Genomic DNA, 22019 nt, shown 5'->3' with positions numbered 1-22019 from the left:
TGTGGCTAAATGTCTTTGTACCCACAGACATGCCTAATTTGAGAAGCCATGGGTCCTCAGCATGCTAGTACCCACACAACTACAGAGGGGATGGCAGACAAGATATGCAAATTAACACATAAGCCGGTGTACTTCCTGCCACTTAAAAAAAATTAGATACTCTTATTTGGGGCCAAGTGGTAAGAATGTTCTTCATACAAGCTGGAATTATCCAATTATCCAATTATCAGAGTTGGCCAAACTCTGAGCCTCAGGTTTCTCTTTTGTAATATGGGGTCAATGATCTACTTCTCAGGGTGGGTTGGGTTACCTCCTCTTTTTGGCTCTATGAATAATGTTATTATGAACATTAGGTTTATGCTTTTTGTTTAAACACATATTCATAAAGAAAATGATTCATTTATTCAGTTATACTTACTCATTGCCTACAAGTGTCCAGGTATGCCCCAGTTGCAGGGAATAAAAAGTTGAATAGTAGTGTAGATGAAAGTGCTTCCCATAGTGTGTGGCTTGAAAAAGGTGCTTAGTAAATTGTCCTTAAACCCTTTACAGTGGAGAATTTTAATGTGCACAGAAATAGAATAATACGTTCAATTTCTGTGTACTCTTCAACCAGCTGCAGCAACAATTAGCGTGTGGCCATCCCGTGTGATCAGTGTTGTTGCTTTCTCCATGTATTATAAAAATGATCCCAAATGCTGCATAATGTTTTGCATAAATGTTTTAGTATATTACAAAAAATAAGGACTCCTTTTTAAGAACATAATTGCAATACCATTAGGACACTGAAAAATTAATAACAATTCTTCCGTATTATGAAGTGTCTAGTTGGTGTTTGAATGTCCCTGACTTTTATATATATACTCATGCATTTGGCTTATTAGAATCAGGATCCATACAAAGCTATACATTTGTTCTATTTAAGTGTCTCTTAAAAAGACTTGATCCTTGTCATTCACCCTTCATGGTTTCCTACAGTCTGAATTTTGCTGATTGCGTCCCTTTGGTGTCATTGAACAAGGTCCTCTGAAATCTCTTATTTCAGCTGGAGATTAGGTCTAAAGGTGTAATAAAATTCAGGTCATTTGTTTTTGACTGCCATATTGCAGACTTGTATGTGTACTTCCACTGGGAAGAATAAAGTCTTGTCTCCTTTTGTTACATGGGGCATGCAGGAGGTCAGATATCATAAATCTGATTTGCCTGTTAGGAAATTACTCATTAGCTTTTAATTTGGATTTTAGCAGCCATTGATGACCATTGCCTAGATCTATTATTTCATTATGAGTTTCAAAAGAGTGAGATTTTAATTCTATTATTACTTCATTTATTAGCTGAAACTCTTTTTAAAAAAATGACATTTTATTGAGATGTATTTCACATCACAATAAAATTGACCTTATAAAAATGTGTACTTTGGTGGTTCTTAGTATATTCACAAGGTTGAGTAACCAGAATATTTTTGTCATTCCCAGAATAAGTATATATCCGTTATGGATCCCCATTTTTCCTTCCCCCAGCCTCTAGTAATCACCAATCTGCTTCCCATCTCTACGGGTTTGCTTATTGTGAATATTTCATATACAGTCATGTGACACATAATGACATTTCGGTATTGGATGCACCTCATATCCCATCATGTCTATAGCTGTCTTACTTTGTCTAAGTCAACTCTATGATACTTGCACAATGACAAAGTCACCTAATGACACATTTCTCAGAACTATCCCCATTGTTAAGCAACACATGACAGTAAATGGAATCATCTAACATGTGGCCTTTATTTATCTAGCTTCTTTCATTAGCCTAATGTTTTCAAGTTTATTCATGTTGATCCCTATAGTATGTGTCAGAACTTCATTTCTTTTTTATGGCCAAATAATAGTCCACTGTATGGATATACCACATTTTATGTACTAATCAATTGATGAATCTTTGGGTTATCTTCTCTTTTTGGCTATTATGAATAATGTTTTTATGAACATTAGTTTTGTGCATTTGTTTAAACACAGATTTTGAACTATCTTAGTAACTATCACAGATTTTCAACTATCTAGGAGTGGAATTCCTGGGTCACATCATAACTCTATTTTTAACTTTTTGAGTAATAGGCCTACACTCTTTTCCCACCTGACTACACCATTTTACACTACCACCAGTAACACAAAAACATTGAAATTATTCACATTCTCATCAACACCTGCATTATAATATAATACTTGTATTGTTACTTTTTGACTGGCCATCACAGTGGTGTGATGTGGTGTCTCCCTGTGACTTTGATTGCGTTTCTCCAATGACTAATGATGTTGAGCATCTTCTCTTGTACTATTTGGCCATTTATGTACTTTCTGACAAGTTTTTATCATTTGCTTATTTTCAAGTAGGTTTTTTTTAATCCTTTACTGTTGAACTCCTTATTACGGATATTAGAACTTCTTAGATATGTTATTCGTAAGCATTTCTTCCCATTCTTTAGGTTTTTTTTTTTTTCATTTTCTTTGTGGGTGCCCTTGATTTGATAGTGTCCTTCAAAGCACAATTTAAATTTTGTTTTTTATTTTAAACAAATGGGATACATGTTGTTTCTCTGTTTGTACATGGAGTCAAGGCATACCATTTGTGTAATCATAAATTTACATAGGGTAATGTTGTTTGACTCATTCTGTTATTTTTTTCCCTTCCCCCCACCCCTCCCACCCCTTTTTTCCCTCTATACAGTCCTTCCTTCCTCCATTCTTACCACCTTCCTTATCCCTAACACTAACCCTAACCCTAACCCTAACGCTAACCCCTCCCACCTCCATTATATGTCCTCATTCGCTTATCAGAGAGATCATTCGTCCTTTAGTTTTTTGAGATTGGCTTATCTCACTTAGCATGATATTCTCCAATTTCGACCATTTGCCTACAAATGCCATAATTTTATCATTCTTCATGGCGGAGTAATATTCCATTGTATAAATATGCCACAGTTTCTTTATCCATTCATCAACTGAAGGGCATCTAGGTTGATTCCACAATCTGGCTATGAGGAATTGAGCAGCTGTGAACATTGATGTGACTGTATCTCTGTAATATGCTGATTTTAAGTCCTTTGGGTATAGGTCGAGGAGTGGGATAGCTGGGTCAAATGGTGGTTCCATTCCAAACTTTCTGAGGAATCTCCATACTGCTTTCCAGAGTGGTTACACTAATTTGCAACCCCACCAGCAATGTATGAGAGTACCTTTTTCCCCACATCCTCGCCAACACCTATTGTTGCTTGTGTTCTTGATAATCGCCATTCTAATTGGGGTGAGATGGAATCTTAGGGTAGTTTTGATTTCCATTTCTCTTATTACTAGAGATGTTGAACATTTTTTCATATATCTGTTGATTGCTTGTACATCTTCTTCTGTGAAGTGTCTGTTCATTTCCTTAGCCCATTTGTTGATTGGATTATTTGCATTCTTGGTGTAGAGTTTTTTGAGTTCTTTATAGATTCTGGAAATTAGCGCTCTATCTGAAGTATGAGTGGCAAAGATTTTCTCCCACTCTGTAGGCTCTTTCTTCACATTACTGATAGTTTCCTTTGCTGAGAGAAAGCTTTTTAGTTTGAATCTATCCCAGTTATTGATTCTTGCTTTTATTTCTTGTGCTATGGGAGTCCTGCTAAGGAAGTCTGATCCTAAGTCAACAAGTTGAAGATTTGGACCTACTTTTTCTTCTATAGGATGCAGGGTCTCTGGTCTGATTCCGAGGTCCTCGATCCATTTTGAGTTGAGTTTTGTGCAGGGTGAGAGATAGGGGTTTAATTTCATTCTATTGCATATGGTTTTCCAGTTTTCCCAGCACCATTTGTTGAAGAGGTTATCTTTTCTCCATTCCTTTGTCTAGTATGAGAAAATTGTATTTATTTGGGTTTGTGTCCATGTCCTCTATTCTGTACCATTGATCTACCTGTCTATTTTGGTACCAATACCATGCCGTTTTTGTTACTATTGCTTTGTAATAGAGTTGAAGATCCGGTATTGCGGTACCCCCTGCTTCGCTCTTTCTACTGAGGATTGCTTTAGCTATTCTGGGTTTTTTATTCTTCCAGATGAATTTCATAGTTGCTTGCTCTATTTCTGTAAGGTACATCATTGGGATTTTAATTGGAATTGCATTGAATCTGTATAGCACTTTAGGTAGTATGGCCATTTTGACAATATTAATTTTGCCTATCCAAGAACATGGGAGATCTTTCCATCTTCTAAGGTTTTCTTTAATTTCTTTCTTTAGTGTTCTGTAGTTCTCATTGTAGAGGTCTTTCACCTCGATTGTGAGATTGATTCCCAAGTATTTTATTTTTTTGATGCTATTGTGAATGGGGTAGTTTTCCTAATTTCTCTTTCTGAAGATTCATCACTTATGTATAAAAATGCATTGGATTTATGAGCATTGATCTTGTAACCTGCTACTTTACTGAATTCACTTATGAGTTCTAAAAGTTTCTGGTGGAATTTCCAGGTTCCTCTAAATATATAATCATGTCATCAGCAAACAGGGATAGTTTGAGTTCTTCTTTTCTAATTCGTATCCCTTTAATTTCTTTGGTTTGTCTAATTGCTCTGGCTAGAGTTTCAAGGATGATGTTGAATAGAAGTGGTGAAAGAGGGCATCCCTGCCTTGTTCCAGTTTTTAGGGGGAATGCTTTCAGGTTTTCACCATTTAGAATGATATTGGTCTTGGGCTTAGTGTAGATGGCCTTTACAATGTTAAGGAATGTTCCCACTACCCCAATTTTTTCTAGTGTTTTGAGCATGAAGGGGTGCTATATTTTATCAAATGCTTTTTCTGCATCTATTGAAATAATCATGTGATTCTTAACTTTAAGTCTGTTGATATGGTAAATGACATTTATTGATTTCCGGATGTTGAACCAACCTTGCATCCCTGGGATAAAACCCACTTGATCTTGGTGCACTATCTTTTTAATATATTTTTGTATGCAATTTGCTAAAATTTTGTTGAGAATTTTTGCGTCAATGTTCATTAAGGATATTGGTCTGAAATTTTCTTTCCTCGATGTGTCTCTGTCTGGTTTAGGTATCAGGGTGATACTGGCTTCATAGAATGAGTTTGGGAGGGTTCCCTCCTCTTCTGTTTCATGGAATACTTTGAGGAGTATTGGAATGAGCTCTTCTTTAAAGGTTTTGTAGAACTCGGCTGAGAACCCATCTGGTCCCGGACTTTTCTTTGTTGGTAGGCTTTTGATGACCTCTTCTATTTCATTGCTTGAAATTGGTTTATTTGTGTATGTCCTCCTCGTTCAGTTTAGGTAATTCATATGTCTGTAGAAACTTGTTGATCTCTTCAAGGTTTTCTGTTTTGTTGGAGTATAGATTTTCAAAATAGCTTCTAATTATGTTTTGTATTTCACTCGTGTATGTTGTGATATTTCCTTGTTCATTCTGAATTTTAGTAATTTGAGTTTTTTCCCTCTTTGTTAGTGTGGCTAAGGGTTTATCAGTTTTGTTTATTTTTTCAAAGAACCAACTATTTATTTTGTTAATTTTTCCGATTATTTCTTTTGTGTCAATTTCATTGATTCCTGTCTTCTACTACTTTTGGTGTTGGTCTGCTCTTCTTTTTCTAGGGCTTTGAGCTGTAGTGTTAAGTCATTTAGTTGTTGATTTCTACTTCTTTTGTTGAATGCGCCCCATGAGATAAATCTTCCTCTAAGTACTGCTTTCATAGTGTCCCAGAGATTTTGATATGATGTGTCTTTGTTCTCGTTTACTTCTAAGAATTTTTTTATTTCCCTCCTGATGTCTTCTGTTATCCATTTATCATATAATAGTGTATTATTTAATCCCCAGGTATTGGAGAATTTTCTGTTTTGTATTCTGTCATTTATTTCTAATTTCAATCCATTATGATCTGATAGAGTACAAGGTAGTATCTCTATCTTCTTGTATTTGCTAACAGTAGCTTTGTGGCATAAAATATCGTCTATTTTAGAGAAGGATCCATGTGCTGCTGAGAAGAAAGTGTGTTCTTTGTTTGTTGGATGGTATATTCTATATATGTCGGTTAAGTCTAAATTGTTGATTATGTTATTGAGATCTATGGATTCTTTATTCAATTTGTGTTTGGAAGATCTATCCAGTGGTGAGAGAGGTGTGTTAAAATCGCCTAGTATTATTGTGTTGTGGTCTATTTGATTTCTGGAATTGAGAAGGATTTATTTGACATACATGGATGAGCCAATGTTCAGGGCATAGATATTTATGATTGTTATGTCTTGCAGATTTATGCTTCCCTTAAGCAGTATGTAATGTCCTTCTTTATCCCTTCTGACTAGTTTTGGCTTGAAGTCCACATTATCTGAAATGAGGATGGATACTCTAGCTTTTTTGCTGTGTCCGTGTGCATGGTATGTTTTTCCCCATCCTTTCACCTTTAGTCTATGGGTATCTGTTTCTATGAGATGAGTCTCTTGCAGGCAGCAAATTGTTGGATTTTTCTTTTTAATCCAATCTGCCAGTCTGTGTCTTTTGATTGATGAGTTCAGGCCATTAACATTCAGGGTTATTATTGTGATATGATTTGTATTCCCAGTCATTTGACTCATTTTTGTTTTGTGACATGATTTGGTTTCTCCTTTATTTGGCTATTCCTTTAGGCTAGTTCCTCCTGTTGCTGATTTGCATCGTTGTTTTTCATCTCTTCCTCATGGAATATTTTGCTGAGAATGTTCTGTAATGCCAGCTTTCTTTTTGTAAATTCTTTTAGCTTTTGTTTATCATGGAAGGATCTTATTTCGTTGTCAAATCTGAAAGTAAGTTTTGCTGGGTATAAGATTCTTGGTTGGCATCCGTTTTCTTTCAGAGCTTGGTAAATGTTGTTCCAGGCCCTTCTAGCTTTTAGGGTCTGGATTGAAAAATCTGCTGATATTCTTATTGGTTTCCCCCTGAATGTAATTTGATTCTTTTCTCTCGCGGCCTTTAAAATTCTGTCTTTATTTTGTATGTTAGGTATTTTCATAATGAAAACAGACCCCTTGGTGTGGGTCTGTTGTAATTTTGTATTTGGAGTCCTATAAGCCTCTTGTACTTGGTTTTCCATTTCATTCTTCAGATTTGGGAAATTTTCTTATATTATTTCATTGAATAGATTGTTCATTCCTTTGGTTTGTTTCTCTAAGCCTTCCTCAATCCCAATAATTCTTAAATTTGGCCTTTTCATGATATCCCATAATTCTTGTAGATTCTGTTCATGATTTTTTACCATCTTCTCTGTTTGGTCAACTTTTTTTTCAAGATTAAATATTTTGTCTTCATTGTCTGAGGTTCTGTCTTCCAGGTGTTCTATCCTAGTGGTTATTTTTTCTAGGGAGTTTTTAACTTGGTTTATTGTTTCCTTCATTTCAAGGATTTCTGTTTGTTTGTTGTTTTTTTTTTTTCAGTATCTCTAACTCTTTATTGAAATGATCTTTTGCTTCCTGTATTTGGTCTTTAAACTGTTGATTGGTGCGATCATTTAATGCCTGCATTTGCTCTTTCATCTCCTCCTTCAATGCCTGCATTTGTTCTTTCATCTCCTCGTTTACTTCCCTTATTGTTTTAATTATGTACATTCTGAACTCCCTTTCTGACATTTCTTCTGCTGTGCTGTCATTGGGTTTTATTGATATAGTATCAAGATTTTTTTGGGACATTTTCTTCCCTTGTTTTCTCATATTGGTCAGATGTCAGTGGGACTCTGAGATATTGCAGATTTCCTCTATTGACTTATAGTGTCCCTGTAGATTTCCAGTGTATCACTTCCCAGTCTTCAGTAGCCTGAAGTCTTGGAGGAACTTGATAACGCAGTGCTTCTGAAGAAAGCTGCCCCTAGCCCGCTACTGGTTCCAGGGCTTGGAGCTGGCTCTGTGCGGAAAGGCTCTCACTGGGTGGTCTGCTCCGAGAAACTGGCCGTGAAAGGAGCCTGCTGCCGGAGGGAGCAGGGCTGCTTGGGGAATTCCCTGGCTGCCCTGTCTGGTCCCTGAAACTATCTGTGGGCTGGAGTTCGCTGCTGGCTCCAGGACTTGGAGCTGGTTCTGTGCAGAAAGGCTCTCACTGGGGGGCCTGCTCCGAGAAGCTGGAGAAGCTGGCCGTGTGGGAGGAGCCCACCGCCAGAGTGAGCAGGGCTACCTGGGGAAGACTCTAGCTGCCCTGCCCTGCTCTGATAAGCTGCCCCTACCCGGGCCTGCTGCCCAGGCCGAGCGTCACCTGGTGGGGGAGACTCACCCCGTGGCTCTATTTTAGTCTGAGTCTCTCAATGCCTCCCCTTCTTGAATCCTGGGTTCTGGAGCGACAGGAGATGCAGTCACCCTCTAGTCCGCCATCTTTGATCGCCCCGTGGAAAGAGCCTCACAATTTAAATTTTGATGAAGTCATTTATGTAATAAAAATGGATTACTTATAGTAGTTAGTGACTCTTCCCTGTACTCTGAATTGTTCCAATCTTCTGTCTTCCTATGGCAGAGTGGCCCTGTCTTGATTACTGTAGTTATGTAATATACTTTGATGTCACAACATGGTAGTCCTTAAACCCCGTTCTGTTTTTTCAAATTTGTTTTAGCTATCTCAGATCATTTGCTTTCCATATGAATTTTAGAATCAAATTGTCAATTTCTGAAAAAAAAGAACTGCTGAGATTTTGATAGGGATTAGGTTGAATTTATAGATTAATTTGTGGGGTATTACCATTTTAATAATAGTAAATCTTCAATTCATAAACTTGGAATGTCTTTCCCTTTACTTATGTCTTCTTTAATTTCTTTCAGCAACATTTTACATTTTTCATTGTACAAGTTTGCACCACTTTTGTTACATTTATTCCTTTATTCCTGTGAGTTTTATGATTTTTGATGCTATTATAAATGTAATTGTTTTCTTTTTTAAATTTTTATATTTGTTCTTTTTTAGTTATACATGACAGTAGAATGTATTTTGGCATATCATACATACATGGAGTATAACTTCCCATTTTTGTGGTTGTACATGATGTGGAGTTACACTGGTCATGTATTCATATAAGAACACAGGAAAGTTATGTACAATTCATTCTACTGTCTTTCCTATTTTGAGGATTGGCTTATTTCACTTAGCATGATAGTCTCCTGTTCCATCCATTCATGGCAAATGCCATAATTTTATTCTTTTTAAAAAAAAAATAAATATGTTCTAATTAGTTGTACATGACAGTACAATGCATTTATTCATTTGATAGATCATACATAAGTGAAGTATAACTTCTCATTTATTGTGGGATCACATCAGTCATGCAGTCATATATGTATATGAGGTAATAATGTCTGTTTCACTCTACTAACATTCCTATCCCCATACCCCATTACCCTTCCTTTACTCCTCTCTACCTAATATAAAGTAACTCTATTCTTCCCTACCGGCCTTCCACACTTATTGTGAATTAGCATCCACATATCAGAGAAAACATTTGGCCTTTGGTTTTTTGGGGTTGGCTTATTTTGCTTAGCATGATATTCTTTAACTCCATCCATTTACCAGCAAATGCCATAATTTCATTCTTCTTTAAAGCTGGGTAATATTCCATCATATATATATATCACATTTTCTTTATCCACTCATTTGTTGAAGGGCTCCTAGGTTGGTTCCATAGCTTAACTATTGTGAATTGAGTTACTGTAAACATTGATGTGGTCGCATCACTACAGTATGCTGATTTTAAGTCCTTTGGGTATAGACCAAGGGGTGGGATAGCTGGGTCAAATGGTGGTTCCCTTCCAATTTTCTAAGGAATCTCCATACTGCTTTCCAGACTGGTGCACCAATTTGTAGTCCCACCAGCAATGTGTGAGTGTACCTTTTCCCCCACCTCCTCACCAACACTTATTATTGCTTGTATTCTTAATAATTGCCCTTCTGACTAGAGTGAGATGAAATCTTAGTTTTGATTTGCATTTCTCTAATTGCTAGAGATGTTGAACATTTTTTCATATATTGGTTGATCAATTGTACATCTTCTCTGCAAAGTGTCTGCTCAGTTCCTTAGCCCATTTATTGAGTAGGTTATTTGTTTTTTTGGTGTTAAGTTTTTTTTTTAGTTCTTTGTATGTCCTGGAAATTAGTGCTCTATCTGATGTGCATGTGGTAAAGATTTTCTCCCATTTTCTGGTATATCAAGATAGTGCAGGTTCATCTTGTCCATTTTTGCCCTTGACTGGGGACTGGCCATTTCTTTAAGGATCACCACCTTTTTTAGGGAGAAATTATATTTAGATGTCAGTCTGATCTAACTCAGGATGCCCATTGCTTCTCGGTTGCTATCTTCCATTTGGTTCTCCAAGGAATAGACTGATTTACATGCAGGAAGTTTGTTGATAGGTGTCCTGGAGATCAGTACTATGGAGAAGTAAAGGACATTGGACTGAACAAAGTTGAGAAGCTGAACTGGGAGGAGGTTTCAACAAAGACATCAGCTGACTCTGGGAAAGCTCTGGAGCTGGGTGGCACACCTCAAGAAGAGATGTGGGATCTATGGACAAGTCACTGGGTGTGGGCTGGCCTGAGGATTGACTGTGACCTCCGACAAAACAACTTTCTTTGGCTGAGGGTGATTCCCAAAGAGGGACTTGGCTGATAGCCTTTAGCTATTAGCACTCCCTGCAGGTGTAAGAAAGAGTGCCCAGTTCTGAAGGGGAGATGGGGTGATGCCCAAGCAACCCCCACTGCCTGGTCATTTGTTCCAGGTCTTTTTTAGTGGACAGAGCAAGGAAAAGGAAATAAAATTTTCCCTCACCAAAAAATAAACCATGAGGTTCATAGTGGCAGCTGCATTTAAATTCCAGATCAGTGGATTTTTACTTAATTAAGTTTTGTATTTGTGTTTCTTTTATTTTGTATTCAAAATCTTGGGGTGACTAATGATAGTAACATAACAGATTATTTGCTTATCCTATGTGTGTGTATAAAGTTTCAGAATAATTATACCAATATGATTATTAAAATTATTTCAAGATTTCTATGACTTTTTTTGTCCTAGGGGATATACCAGTAAGGATGCACAGATTATTGTTTAAAATGCCTTGAGATAGTTAATCCCTCTGAGTTTAAGTCACCAACTTGATATGTAGTAGGATTTACTTTTTTAAGAAATGCCTGTTTCATTCGTATTTGTGTTTTGGAATTATGTGAAACATTTATGCGATTCAAGTTCAGCTTCCAACACTGTCCCTCTTACCCTGTTTCCTTTCTCCCCATGTAAGGAAGAATTTTATTAGTTTCTGATTGATGTTTCCACTGCTTCCTTTTCTTCATATAAATGTGCACCCCCAACACACAGGTGCATGGGTGTGAGTGTGTGTGGCCCCTTCTTAGGTGAATTGTAGCACGCATTGACACTTTTCTATAACTTGCTGTTTTCCTTCCACTTAACTAAAGCATCTTAGAAATCACTCAATTACATACATGGGGAGGTAGACCATAGTTTTTTTTTTTTTGGCCAGTCTTCTATTGATGGACATTTGGGTTGTTTTCAATTATGTGAGTGTTTTCAATTTGTGCCTATTTTGGGGAAAGATTCTAGAAGCGAGATTGCTGGGTTAAAGGGTAAATGCCTACACATTTTTTGCAAGATTTTTCCAAATTCCCCTCCGTAGGGGTTCCCTTTCATTTTGCATTCCCACCATGGTGTGGAGAGTGCCTGCTTCTCTTCAGACTTATCAACAGAACATGTGGCCCTATTTTTGCTTTTTTTCCCCTAATTTGATACATTAAATGTCATGTTTCAGTACAGTCTTTTTTTTTTTTTTTTTGGTGCTGGGGATTGAACCCAGGGCCTTGTGCAGGTGAGGCAAGCACTCTACCAACTGAGCTATATCCTCAGCCCTCAGTACAGTCCTAATGTGCATTTATCTTTTCATGCCTTTTTTCCCCTGTGAACTGTCCATTCCTCTCCTCTCATTTTTCTGTATCTCTAGTACTCCTTTTCTTCTTTGTTTTAAAATTCTTTATATGTCAGGCATATTAAATTCTTTTCTGTGATACACAAGGCAAATATTTCTTTTCGTATTCCTTTTTATGTTGCTATGGTATGTTTCATTTATACCAAAACAACAAAAATGAACCAAAACAAAAAAGTAAAAATACTGTGTTATCAAATTTATTTTCTTTTCCTTATTGTTTTTCTATGTTTTTGAGTCAGAATAGTTTCTCCCATTCTGGTTTATAAATGACCTGATCCATGTTTTCATTTAGTAGAGGTATGGTTTACGATATGTCTATATCATCGATAGCTATATCTACATCCCTATTAATATCTTCACACATGAATTATATATATAGCCATCCCTTGGTATCCATAGGGCATTGGTTTCAGAATCCCTGAAGATATCAAAACCCTCAGTGGCTCAAGTCCCTTACATAAAGTGGTATAGTATTTACATAAAAACTATGCATATCCTCCCCAGAACTTTCAATCATCTCTACATTACTTACAATAACTAATACAATGTAAATGTTATGCAAATAGTTATTAGAATGTTTTATTTGGAAAATGATGACAAGAGAAAATAGTCTGTACATGTTTGATATAGATGCAATTTTGTTTTAAAAAATTTTTGATCTGTGGTTGGTTGAATCCTTGAATGAGGAACTCGTGAATAAAGAGGGTGTTTTAGTCAGTTTTGTCATCACTGTGACCAAAAGACCTGACAGGAACAACCTAGAGGAGGAAGAGTTTATTTGGGGGCTTACAGTTTCCAGAGGTCTAAGTCCAGAGATGGCCGATTCTGTTGCTCTGGGCCTAAGATGCAGCAGCATGTCATGGTGGAAGGGCATGGAGGAGAAAAGCAGCTCAGGACATGGCAAACAGGAAGAAGAGCAGCGCTCTGCTCACCAGAGACAAGTATGTACCCCAAAAGCACAACCCCCAGTGACCTACTTCCTTCATCCACACCCCACCTGCCTACAGTTACCACCCAGTCAACCCTGTCAAGTGGATTAATGCCCTGATTAGGTTACAATAACCCAATCATTTCACCTCTAAGCATTTGGGAGACATCTCATATGTAAACCATAACAGAGGGCTGATTATATACCTTTATACCTTTAGTAATTTATATAAATATATAAAAATATAGAGCGATGTGCCTTTGATTCAGTAAATAGTTCCTGAACAGAGTAAATAAGTACTGTTAAATAAGTGCTTTTCTGAATGTAAGAATTTTAGAAGCAATGATGGTCAGTATCTTACTTCCTTAGCGTGACCTCTAATGTGTGAGCTGTAGAATGGCAGCTATTGGGTCACGCATGACACCCTGGCTTGGGCCTCTTCTTTCAATGCTTAACAGCTGTACAATGCCCACTCATCTCTCTGGGTCCTGCTTCCTCACCTGCCAAGTCCCTAGCTGAGCAGCAAATGAATAAAGACCATTCGTAACTGTGAAAGACCATCTGCATGTAGTGGAGCTCACTGCAGTTTGCAAAGGTGGGAGCTCTGTCTTTCCTCCCCCAGTTGGCTGCTGAGAGCCAGCCTCAGCCAAGGAAACTGACACCAACTTGGCTTCTCAGTTTGCCTTCAGAGCTGGAGCTTTGATTTGACCCAGAGAGAGATGCTTTCCCTTTTCTCTCTTCTGAAAGCCTCATAACAAGAGGACCCTGGTTTTATGATGTGTGTTGCTTTTATGACTAGACTTTGTAGAATGGATGGATCACATAATGGACTCTCCTTCACTCATGCGGAGTAAATAAAGTGCGAAGAGGACAGAGCAGGAAGACTGATATTATGGGTGATAACCATGAGCTTTAGAGAAGTGGTGTGGAGAGGTTGGGAAGGGGATCACACACCCTCTGCTAAAGAGACTGACGTACGCTGCCTTTCTACTGTGGACATCCAGGACAGCCAAGCAGATGAAAAATAATCCACCAGAAGATAACTTCCATTAAAGTCTTAACATCCGCTTAGCTAAACCAGCTTCTTGGAACATTTTACTACCATATTTGCCATGAGCGTGAGCTGGCTTTCAGAGATCTGAAGTTACATAAATATTTGGACCAAGTCAGGAATTCTGATTAGGGCCTTTCAAAGAAGATATCTAATTAAAAATAGAAAGCAGAGGGGGAGAATTTGGGTTGTTTGATGAGGTCAGCAAATCTATTAAAAGGTACATCAAGCCATGCGATGGTCTCTGGTTTCATGGGACACATTCAGTGTTGGTGTCTTGGGAGCATGTATTCTTTGTGACTGTAAGGCGTCTCCCAGGGTGGATTGCAGAAGCTGTATTTTAAGGCTTTGACCTCTGGTGTGATCACAGGAATCTGCCTCAGTGACAACCTTGGCTTTCCATAGCACAAGGGGAAGGAAATTCCTTTCTGACCTTCCTGCTTCCTTTTATGGTGTTACTCTCCACTTTAGCTGGTCTGTGTCCTTGTCCCTTCTCTCCAATCAATTGCCAAGTTTTTTCAACTCTGTGTTGTCGTTCTCTTGAACATGTCTCTGTCTCTTGAGACGCACCCCCCTGTGTGGTCTGGGTCCTGGCCCAGTCGCCCATTCTCTCACAGCCTGGTGTCCTTGGCTCCAGTTTTTCCCTGGAGACCTCTACCCTGCTGTCTGTGTGGTCTTTATCGTTATTATTAAAGGAAAGAAGTTGACTTTGCTTACGGTTCTGGAGGCTGGGAAGTCCACAGCCAGGGCAGAAGAGTGAGCCTCAGTGGACTCTTTCTAAGTCACAGACACAAATACAGCCACACCTGATTGTTGAGTATGACCCTTTAGTGGTGCTGCTGACAGGGTGGGATTCAGATTCTTCAGACTGACGCGCCAGCCCCTTCACCATCTGCCTTCTGCCCATTCTGACGCCCTCCATTGGGACACCTTTTACCCTTCTGATTGGTCGACTCTGATGGAACCCTCAACACTCAGGCTGCATGTAACCTCAGCCATGAAGTCTCTCCAGTCTGGAATCTCTGTTCTTTTCTCAGTAATTCCAAGAATGCTTGAGTCAACTATGGTGTAGCCCTTCTGATACTGGATTATTGGATTATAATAAGGGATAAAATGGGACAGGGGAATCTATGTAGTGGAAGGAACATGAGCTTTAGAGTTAATTTGACCTGGGCTTAAATCTTGAGTTTAACATTTACCTATTGTGTGATCTTGGACTCAGACTTGGACCCCAAATCTTGGACTCTGCATAATCATTTTTTCTATACACTCCCTTACAGTGTTGGAAGGATTAAATGACACATGGAAGCTAGGCATCTAAGTAACTGGTGGGACTGAGCACAGATCAGTCCTATCTTTTTATGTGTACCATCTGCTCTGGGAAAGCATCAGTGTATTATTGAGTGATGACCGAAACCTATTATTTTCTCTGGGAGAAATGGATCTGGTACATCCTGGTTAGTGTCAGAACTGAAAGCAGGCTGTGCGTTAAGCCAATGTAGACTATCTGAGGGGAGGTAATCGTAGATTAGGGCTGTGTGGGAGACTGTGAAGGGAGGGAGGAGATGGGGGAAGAGTGTGTTTGTGTCAGAAAACTGATAGTGCAATTAAATTAAAGAGGTTTTTTAAGTCAGCTTCCCTCTATGCAGAGGTACCTGAAATACCATCCTATGAAGTGTAATGGTAGCTGCAAGATATAGGGTACTTAAAGATAGGGAGATAATTATATCCTCTTGATCATCCATCCCCAAACCTCAGGAATGGGCTCTCTTAAAGAAATGACATTGGAGCGTAAAGGGAAATCTATACCCTTTCTAAGAGCTGAGCAAGCAGAGGCCTCCTGGGTGGGTTGGGGGCACGGTGTGGAGAAGAGCAGATGCTGTTACTGTGGGTGCATTGCTGAGCCTGAGGATGAGGAGGAATGAGCTTGTAAGTCTGGCAACATGAGCATGTCGGAACATGGAGAGTCTCGGGTTGAGACCATGGAGAGGCTTAGACTGTGTAAGTGATCTAAAGTGCATTTCTTTGGTGTGTGTAGAGGGAACAAGGATAGGTGAAGTCTGAATGCTTAACAAATAGAAAAATAAGAATTAAAAATAGGAATTAAGCTTCATAAAATTATTTAGCATATGGTGGTTCCATTCCTAGCTTTTTTGAGGAATCTCCAAAGAGTGGTTGTGCTAATTTGCAGTCCTGCCAACAATGGATGAGTGTATCTTTTAAAGAAAATGTGATAAACACACACAGACACAAAATGGAGTTTTACTCATCCATAAAGAAGAATGAAATTATGGCATTTGCTGGTGAATGGATGGAACTGGAGAGCATCATGTCAACATGTCAAGTGAAATAAGCCAGACTCGGAAAGTCGAGGGTTGAATGTTTTCTCTCATATGCAGAAGCTAGACCAAAAAAAAAAAAAAAAAAAAAAAAAGTGGGGGTCGGGGGAATCTCATGAAAACAGAAGAGAGATCAAAGGAGCGGAGGAAGGGATTGAGGGGAAGGAGGAGGGATGGGAAAAGGGAGGAATGATGGAATGAAATTGACCAGACTATTCTGTGTACATATGTGAATATACCAAGTGAATCTCACTTTTATGTATATATGTAAAGTCCTAATTTTTTTTTTTTAAAAAGCTATAAATAAATAGAATGAAGACCAGTAGAGCAAAGGAAAGGAAATAGGGAGAGGGAGGAGGGGAGGGAAAGGAAAAGTACTAGGGACTGAATTGGAATAAATTATATTTCATGCTTGTGTGATCATGTCAAAATAAACCCTAATAATTGCATATATGTATAATGCACTAATAAAAATTTTTTGTTGTCATCTTGCCCCAAAAAACCAGACTTAGAAATTCCAGTTTTGAGGAAAGAGAGTTTCGTCTTGATTTCCTTTTCATCAGAATGCGTAGTAGTGTATTCATTTTTCTGCATTTCCTGCTTTGCTTTGATGCAGCCCCTCATCCTGGAAAGGGCAGATTAAAAATAAGCCCAGCAAGCCCCAGGGAACTTTATGCTAACGCCATCCTGTGTTCCTTCCAGGTGCAGTGTGATCTTCCTCGTCCCCCTTCCCAGCCAGCTCTCAACCTCCTGGATCCATAATGGTGTTTGGTGAGTTTTTCCATCGCCCTGGACAAGACGAGGAACTTGTCAACTTGAACGTGGGGGGCTTTAAGCAGTCTGTTGACCAGAGCACACTCCTGAGGTTCCCTCACACCAGACTGGGGAAGCTGCTCACCTGCCACTCAGAGGAGGCCATCCTGGAACTTTGTGATGATTATAGTGTGGCCGACAAAGAGTACTATTTTGACCGGAACCCCTCCTTGTTCAGATATGTCTTGAATTTTTACTACACGGGGAAGCTGCACGTCATGGAGGAGCTGTGTGTGTTCTCATTCTGCCAGGAGATCGAGTACTGGGGCATCAACGAGCTCTTCATTGACTCCTGCTGCAGTGGTCGCTACCAGGAACGCAAGGAGGAAAACCACGAGAAGGACTGGGACCAGAAAAGCAACGATGTGAGCACCGACTCCTCGTTCGAAGAGTCCTCTCTGTTTGAGAAAGAGCTGGAGAAGTTTGACCAGCTGCGATTTGGTCAGCTCCGGAAGAAAATCTGGATTAGAATGGAAAACCCCGGGTACTGCCTGTCTGCCAAGCTGATCGCCATCTCCTCTCTGAGTGTGGTGCTGGCCTCTATAGTGGCCATGTGTGTCCACAGCATGTCTGAGTTCCAGAATGAGGATGGGGAGGTGGACGACCCTGTGCTGGAAGGTGTGGAGATCGCCTGCATTGCTTGGTTCACTGGAGAGCTAGCCATTCGGTTGGTTGCTGCTCCCTGTCAAAAGAAATTCTGGAAGAACCCTCTGAACATAATTGATTTTGTCTCCATTATTCCTTTCTATGCCACGTTGGCGGTAGACACCAAGGAAGAAGAGAGCGAGGACATTGAGAACATGGGCAAGGTGGTCCAGATCCTTCGACTTATGAGGATTTTCCGAATTCTGAAGCTGGCCCGGCACTCAGTAGGACTTAGGTCTCTGGGGGCCACACTGAGACACAGCTACCATGAAGTTGGGCTGCTGCTTCTCTTCCTATCTGTTGGTATTTCCATCTTCTCTGTGCTTATCTACTCTGTGGAGAAAGATGACCACACATCCAGCCTCACCAGCATCCCCATCTGCTGGTGGTGGGCCACCATCAGCATGACCACCGTGGGCTATGGAGACACCCATCCCGTCACCTTGGCTGGGAAGATAATCGCCAGCACATGCATCATCTGCGGCATATTGGTGGTGGCCCTTCCCATCACCATCATCTTCAACAAGTTTTCCAAGTACTACCAGAAGCAAAAGGACATCGATGTGGACCAGTGCAGTGAGGACCCACCAGAGAAGTGCCACGAGCTACCTTACTTCAACATTAGGGACATTTATGCACAGCGGGTGCACGCCTTCATTACTAGTCTCTCCTCCGTCGGCATTGTGGTGAGTGATCCCGATTCCACAGATGCTTCGAGCATTGAAGACAATGAAGATGTTTATAACATCTCACCCATGGAGAACTGCACAGCAAAATGAGCAGGGACGTTTGTGCCTGTATCTTGTGCCCCTTCCTGACATTAGGTTAACACAGCTTTATAAACCTCAATGGGTTTGTTAAATTCATTTAATTCTCAGGGCGTATCTTTTAGCCATAGTTGGACACTCATTGCTGAATTCTGAAATGATAGAATTATCTTTATTTTTCTCAGCGAGGTCAATGAAATGCCTCGTTCTGAAATTTATTTTTTACAAGAGAGAGTTGTGATATGGTTTTGGAAAAAAAAAAGTAAATGATATTCTGTGGGAGTGTTGTTACGGCTTATGCATCATTCTGTATTTGTCATTTACTCACATTGAGCTAACTGTAAATTACTGACAAGTAGACTCAGAGGTCCAGCTGACTGAAGACTACATGCATGTAAGATCCACAAAATGAGACTATGCATGTAAATCCATGTTTATGTCCTAGACATGGAGATTAGGAGCCTAATAAACTTCCTAATTCAGTATGGAGAATGTCTTGTTTGCATATTTTTATGTTGAGTAAGTACATTTCAGTATGTCCAAAATTGGTTTGGAGGGGTAAAGCTTTCTTTTTGAATATCAAGACTGTTTCTTTATGTTTTTTTGATTTTAAACACTAATGATGTGATAGTTTTTGTTCAGATGACTCTTGGCAGGTAGAAGAACAGGTCCAAGGTTAAGCTGTACTGTACACCAAGTAATCATGCAGGTATTCAGGACATAGGAATACATTATATAACCCTACAGGTACATTTCCAGTATATATTTTGAATTTTACAGTAATGTCTGCTGCTAAGATGAAACCTCATTACCTGAAAATTATGCAGAGAAGAGTAAACCTCCACACTCACAGGCAGAGACATTCAGTGAGTGGAAGGAAGGGGAAGTGTTATACACACACACAGATGTGATTCAGTATGGCCACAGGAGCAAAACCTGCATCACTGAAGGGAGCTAATAACCCGAGCCAGTGCTTTCAAATAGCCGCAGAGACAGCAATGGCTGCTTCTACCATAGTGAGCTCCTCACTGTGAAAGAAGAGACACCTGGTAATTGCCGGAGCAGTGACAGAGCAATTCCATCCCACGTGGAGAGAATTTAGCTCAAGTCCTGATTCTGGAGGTGAACCGCTGACACCATTCTTTTCCTGAGTCCTTGGGAATGGAGGAGTCACACGGACTCATTATCCGAATTTTACCTGTGCAGGTGCACTTTGCTGAGTAAAGGGTGCTGTCTGCAGGTTCTCGGTATCTTGCCAGCTCATCCCTCCTCTTCGTGGGTCTGTGCTGAGATGGATATAATGAAACAGGGTTCTTGGTCACTTTCAAATCAGCAGGATTTTTACATGCCATGTGTATGTCATTCCCTTTCCATTAAAAAAAATTCTTCTTTTCACCCGAAATGCCTTCTTGATAGTAACATAAATGTAATTTTTGAGGCCTAGCAGTGAAATATGAGATCCTGTTATTTTCAAGATTTCCTGATTAGTAGTGTAGTAACTGAAATGGCTTGCCTGGTAACAGCAGCAATATACTAATGATAATAATAGACTATTCAAGCAAGTGCTTTATGGACCCATATAACCTCATTTATTCCTTGCAGCATCGCTAGCAGCAAGGGTTTATTACGGTCTTCATTTTGTGATGAGGAAACGGGTTGACAAGGAAAGCGGCTTGTGTAAGTGCATGCAGTGAGTGATGGGGTGGGTCTCTGAAACCAGGGAGCCGGAGCCCAGAGCCCAGGCTCCGAACTGCTCCTGCTCTGTGTGTTAGGGAGCAGGTTCAAGCAAACAGTAGATTAAAGGAACAGGGCTCCTCTGTAGAGACCAGGAGCAGCAAGCACTGCCAGGGTTGTATTTTTCCAGTATGTGAATTAAAAGGGGGGAAATGCTGGCTTGTCTACCTTTCCTTTCCTGATCTAGGGACCAGACACATTTATTTACAGAGACAGAATTTTCCAGAATGCTGAACAGCCTGAGGGTCCTTTATTGAGTGTGCTGAGTGGGAAACCTGTGGTCCTATAAGAATTCAAGGATGTGTCTCAGCTGGTGGGCCCTGACTGGCGCTTCCACTGTTGGCCCTGTACAGCGGGTGTGTTTCTGCCTGTGCCATATTACTTCCTGGAGCAGCTTGCCAGGTGGCATGAATGGTGTAGGTGGCTTCCCTCTGAGCTTGACCAGCTTCCGTCTCTCTCCCAGCACCTCCTGCCCCTGCCCCTGCTGTCCTCTTCAGATGAAATCCGTGCTGAACCATGAGGCTCTGGCAACACAAATCTGGAGAACTCCGGTTTATTTGGACCTCTCTTGACTTTTCCACAATCTACTCAGGCCTCCTCTCATTCATGCCCCTTGAGAGATGGTGGGTCCCTTCTGTTGGGAAGGACCAAGTCAATGACTCAATGCCTTCTTTGCAGGGATGTCGGTGAGGACTTGGGGCATCAAGTGTCAGGGGAGGAAGCCAAGCAACCTGAAGCAATGTCTGGCACTGCCCGTTTCTGCATAGATGGAACCTGGGTATTGGGTTCATTTGACTAGGACCGCATCAGGGAGATTTATCTTACAGTTCTTTCAAATTCTGTGTTCCTACCCTGCGACCTCTTTCTGTCCTTGTGGTTCCTGAGACTTGTTTTACCATTGTCAACAGTGGTTCTTCAGGTGGTTTAGAAGGTCATGGAATCAAGAACCCATCCCAAAGTGGCCTTCACCCCTGGAGATGGTTTGAGCTTTCTCTGGTTTCATTCATGTTTCCTGAGGGCTCAAGCAGGGTGGGTACTGGGAATAGAATGAGATCATTCTTGCCCTCAGGAAGCGTTCAGGCTAACAGGAAACAGATATGTCAACTGGTATGTGTGTGCAAGGTGGGGAGAGAGAGGTGTGTGGAGGAAGGCTTCCTGGAGGAAGTGACACCCCACAGGGGCACGGTGTCTGGGAGCCTAGTGAGTTCACCTCATTGTCAGGGAGAAAGGCTTCACTGATCCTGGCAGGCGGCCACCTCCCCGCCAAATACACTGCTGATCTCTGCCTCTGTGGCATGTGGTGTCTCTTTTCTCCCTTTGGTGATCACCCTACTTTAGTGAAAGGATCCTCCACCTTTAGAAATGCCCATCCCCCTTTTTACCTGTGGAGGTTTAGATGTGTGGATCCATAGTCTTGGTGACTTGGTTTGCTCTTCCTGTCCCCCCACCCCAGTACCATTTGGTCTCTATAATGGTTAGGCTCTAGAATGTCCCCCAGGTCTGATGTGTTCAGAAGTGGGACTTTGAGGAAGCCATTGAATCCTGAGGGCTTTGATCTTACCAGTGGATTAACTCACTGACGACTGAATGAACTGCTGGGAGCGGGGACTGAGGGAGAGGAAGCGGTCACTGGAGGTGAGCGGGAAGGTTGATCTTCTCCTTGCCCCTTCCTCCCTCTCTCTCTGCTTCCTGGCTGCCATGAATGAGTAGCTTCCCTCCACTACACCCTTCTGCCACGTTTCTGCCTTGGAGTCAGTCACTCACGGACTAAATCTCTGAAACT

General features: G+C 40.4%; 1 protein-coding gene across 9 annotated transcripts in view; it reads left to right on the top strand.

Annotated features, from left to right (window-relative positions):
- Nucleotides 1-18991, top strand: part of Kcns3 (potassium voltage-gated channel modifier subfamily S member 3) — a 45728-nt gene extending 26737 nt beyond the window's left edge. For all 9 annotated transcript variants that reach the window (XM_047523545.1, XM_047523547.1, XM_047523542.1 and 6 more), the window contains one exon: nt 16980-18991. In XM_047523545.1, coding sequence (XP_047379501.1) covers nt 17039-18514 — 1476 coding nt within the window. In that variant the 5' untranslated portion in view covers nt 16980-17038 and the 3' untranslated portion in view covers nt 18515-18991. The remainder of the gene's footprint in view (nt 1-16979) is intronic.
- The last annotated feature ends 3028 nt before the right edge of the window (nt 18992-22019 follow it).

The sequence above is a fragment of the Sciurus carolinensis genome, chromosome 13 (genome assembly GCF_902686445.1).
Source record: "Sciurus carolinensis chromosome 13, mSciCar1.2, whole genome shotgun sequence".
Classification (NCBI taxonomy): Eukaryota; Metazoa; Chordata; class Mammalia; order Rodentia; family Sciuridae; genus Sciurus; species Sciurus carolinensis.
The sequence above is the reverse complement of the archived record's forward strand: the minus strand, read 5'-3'. Positions and strand labels throughout refer to the sequence as shown.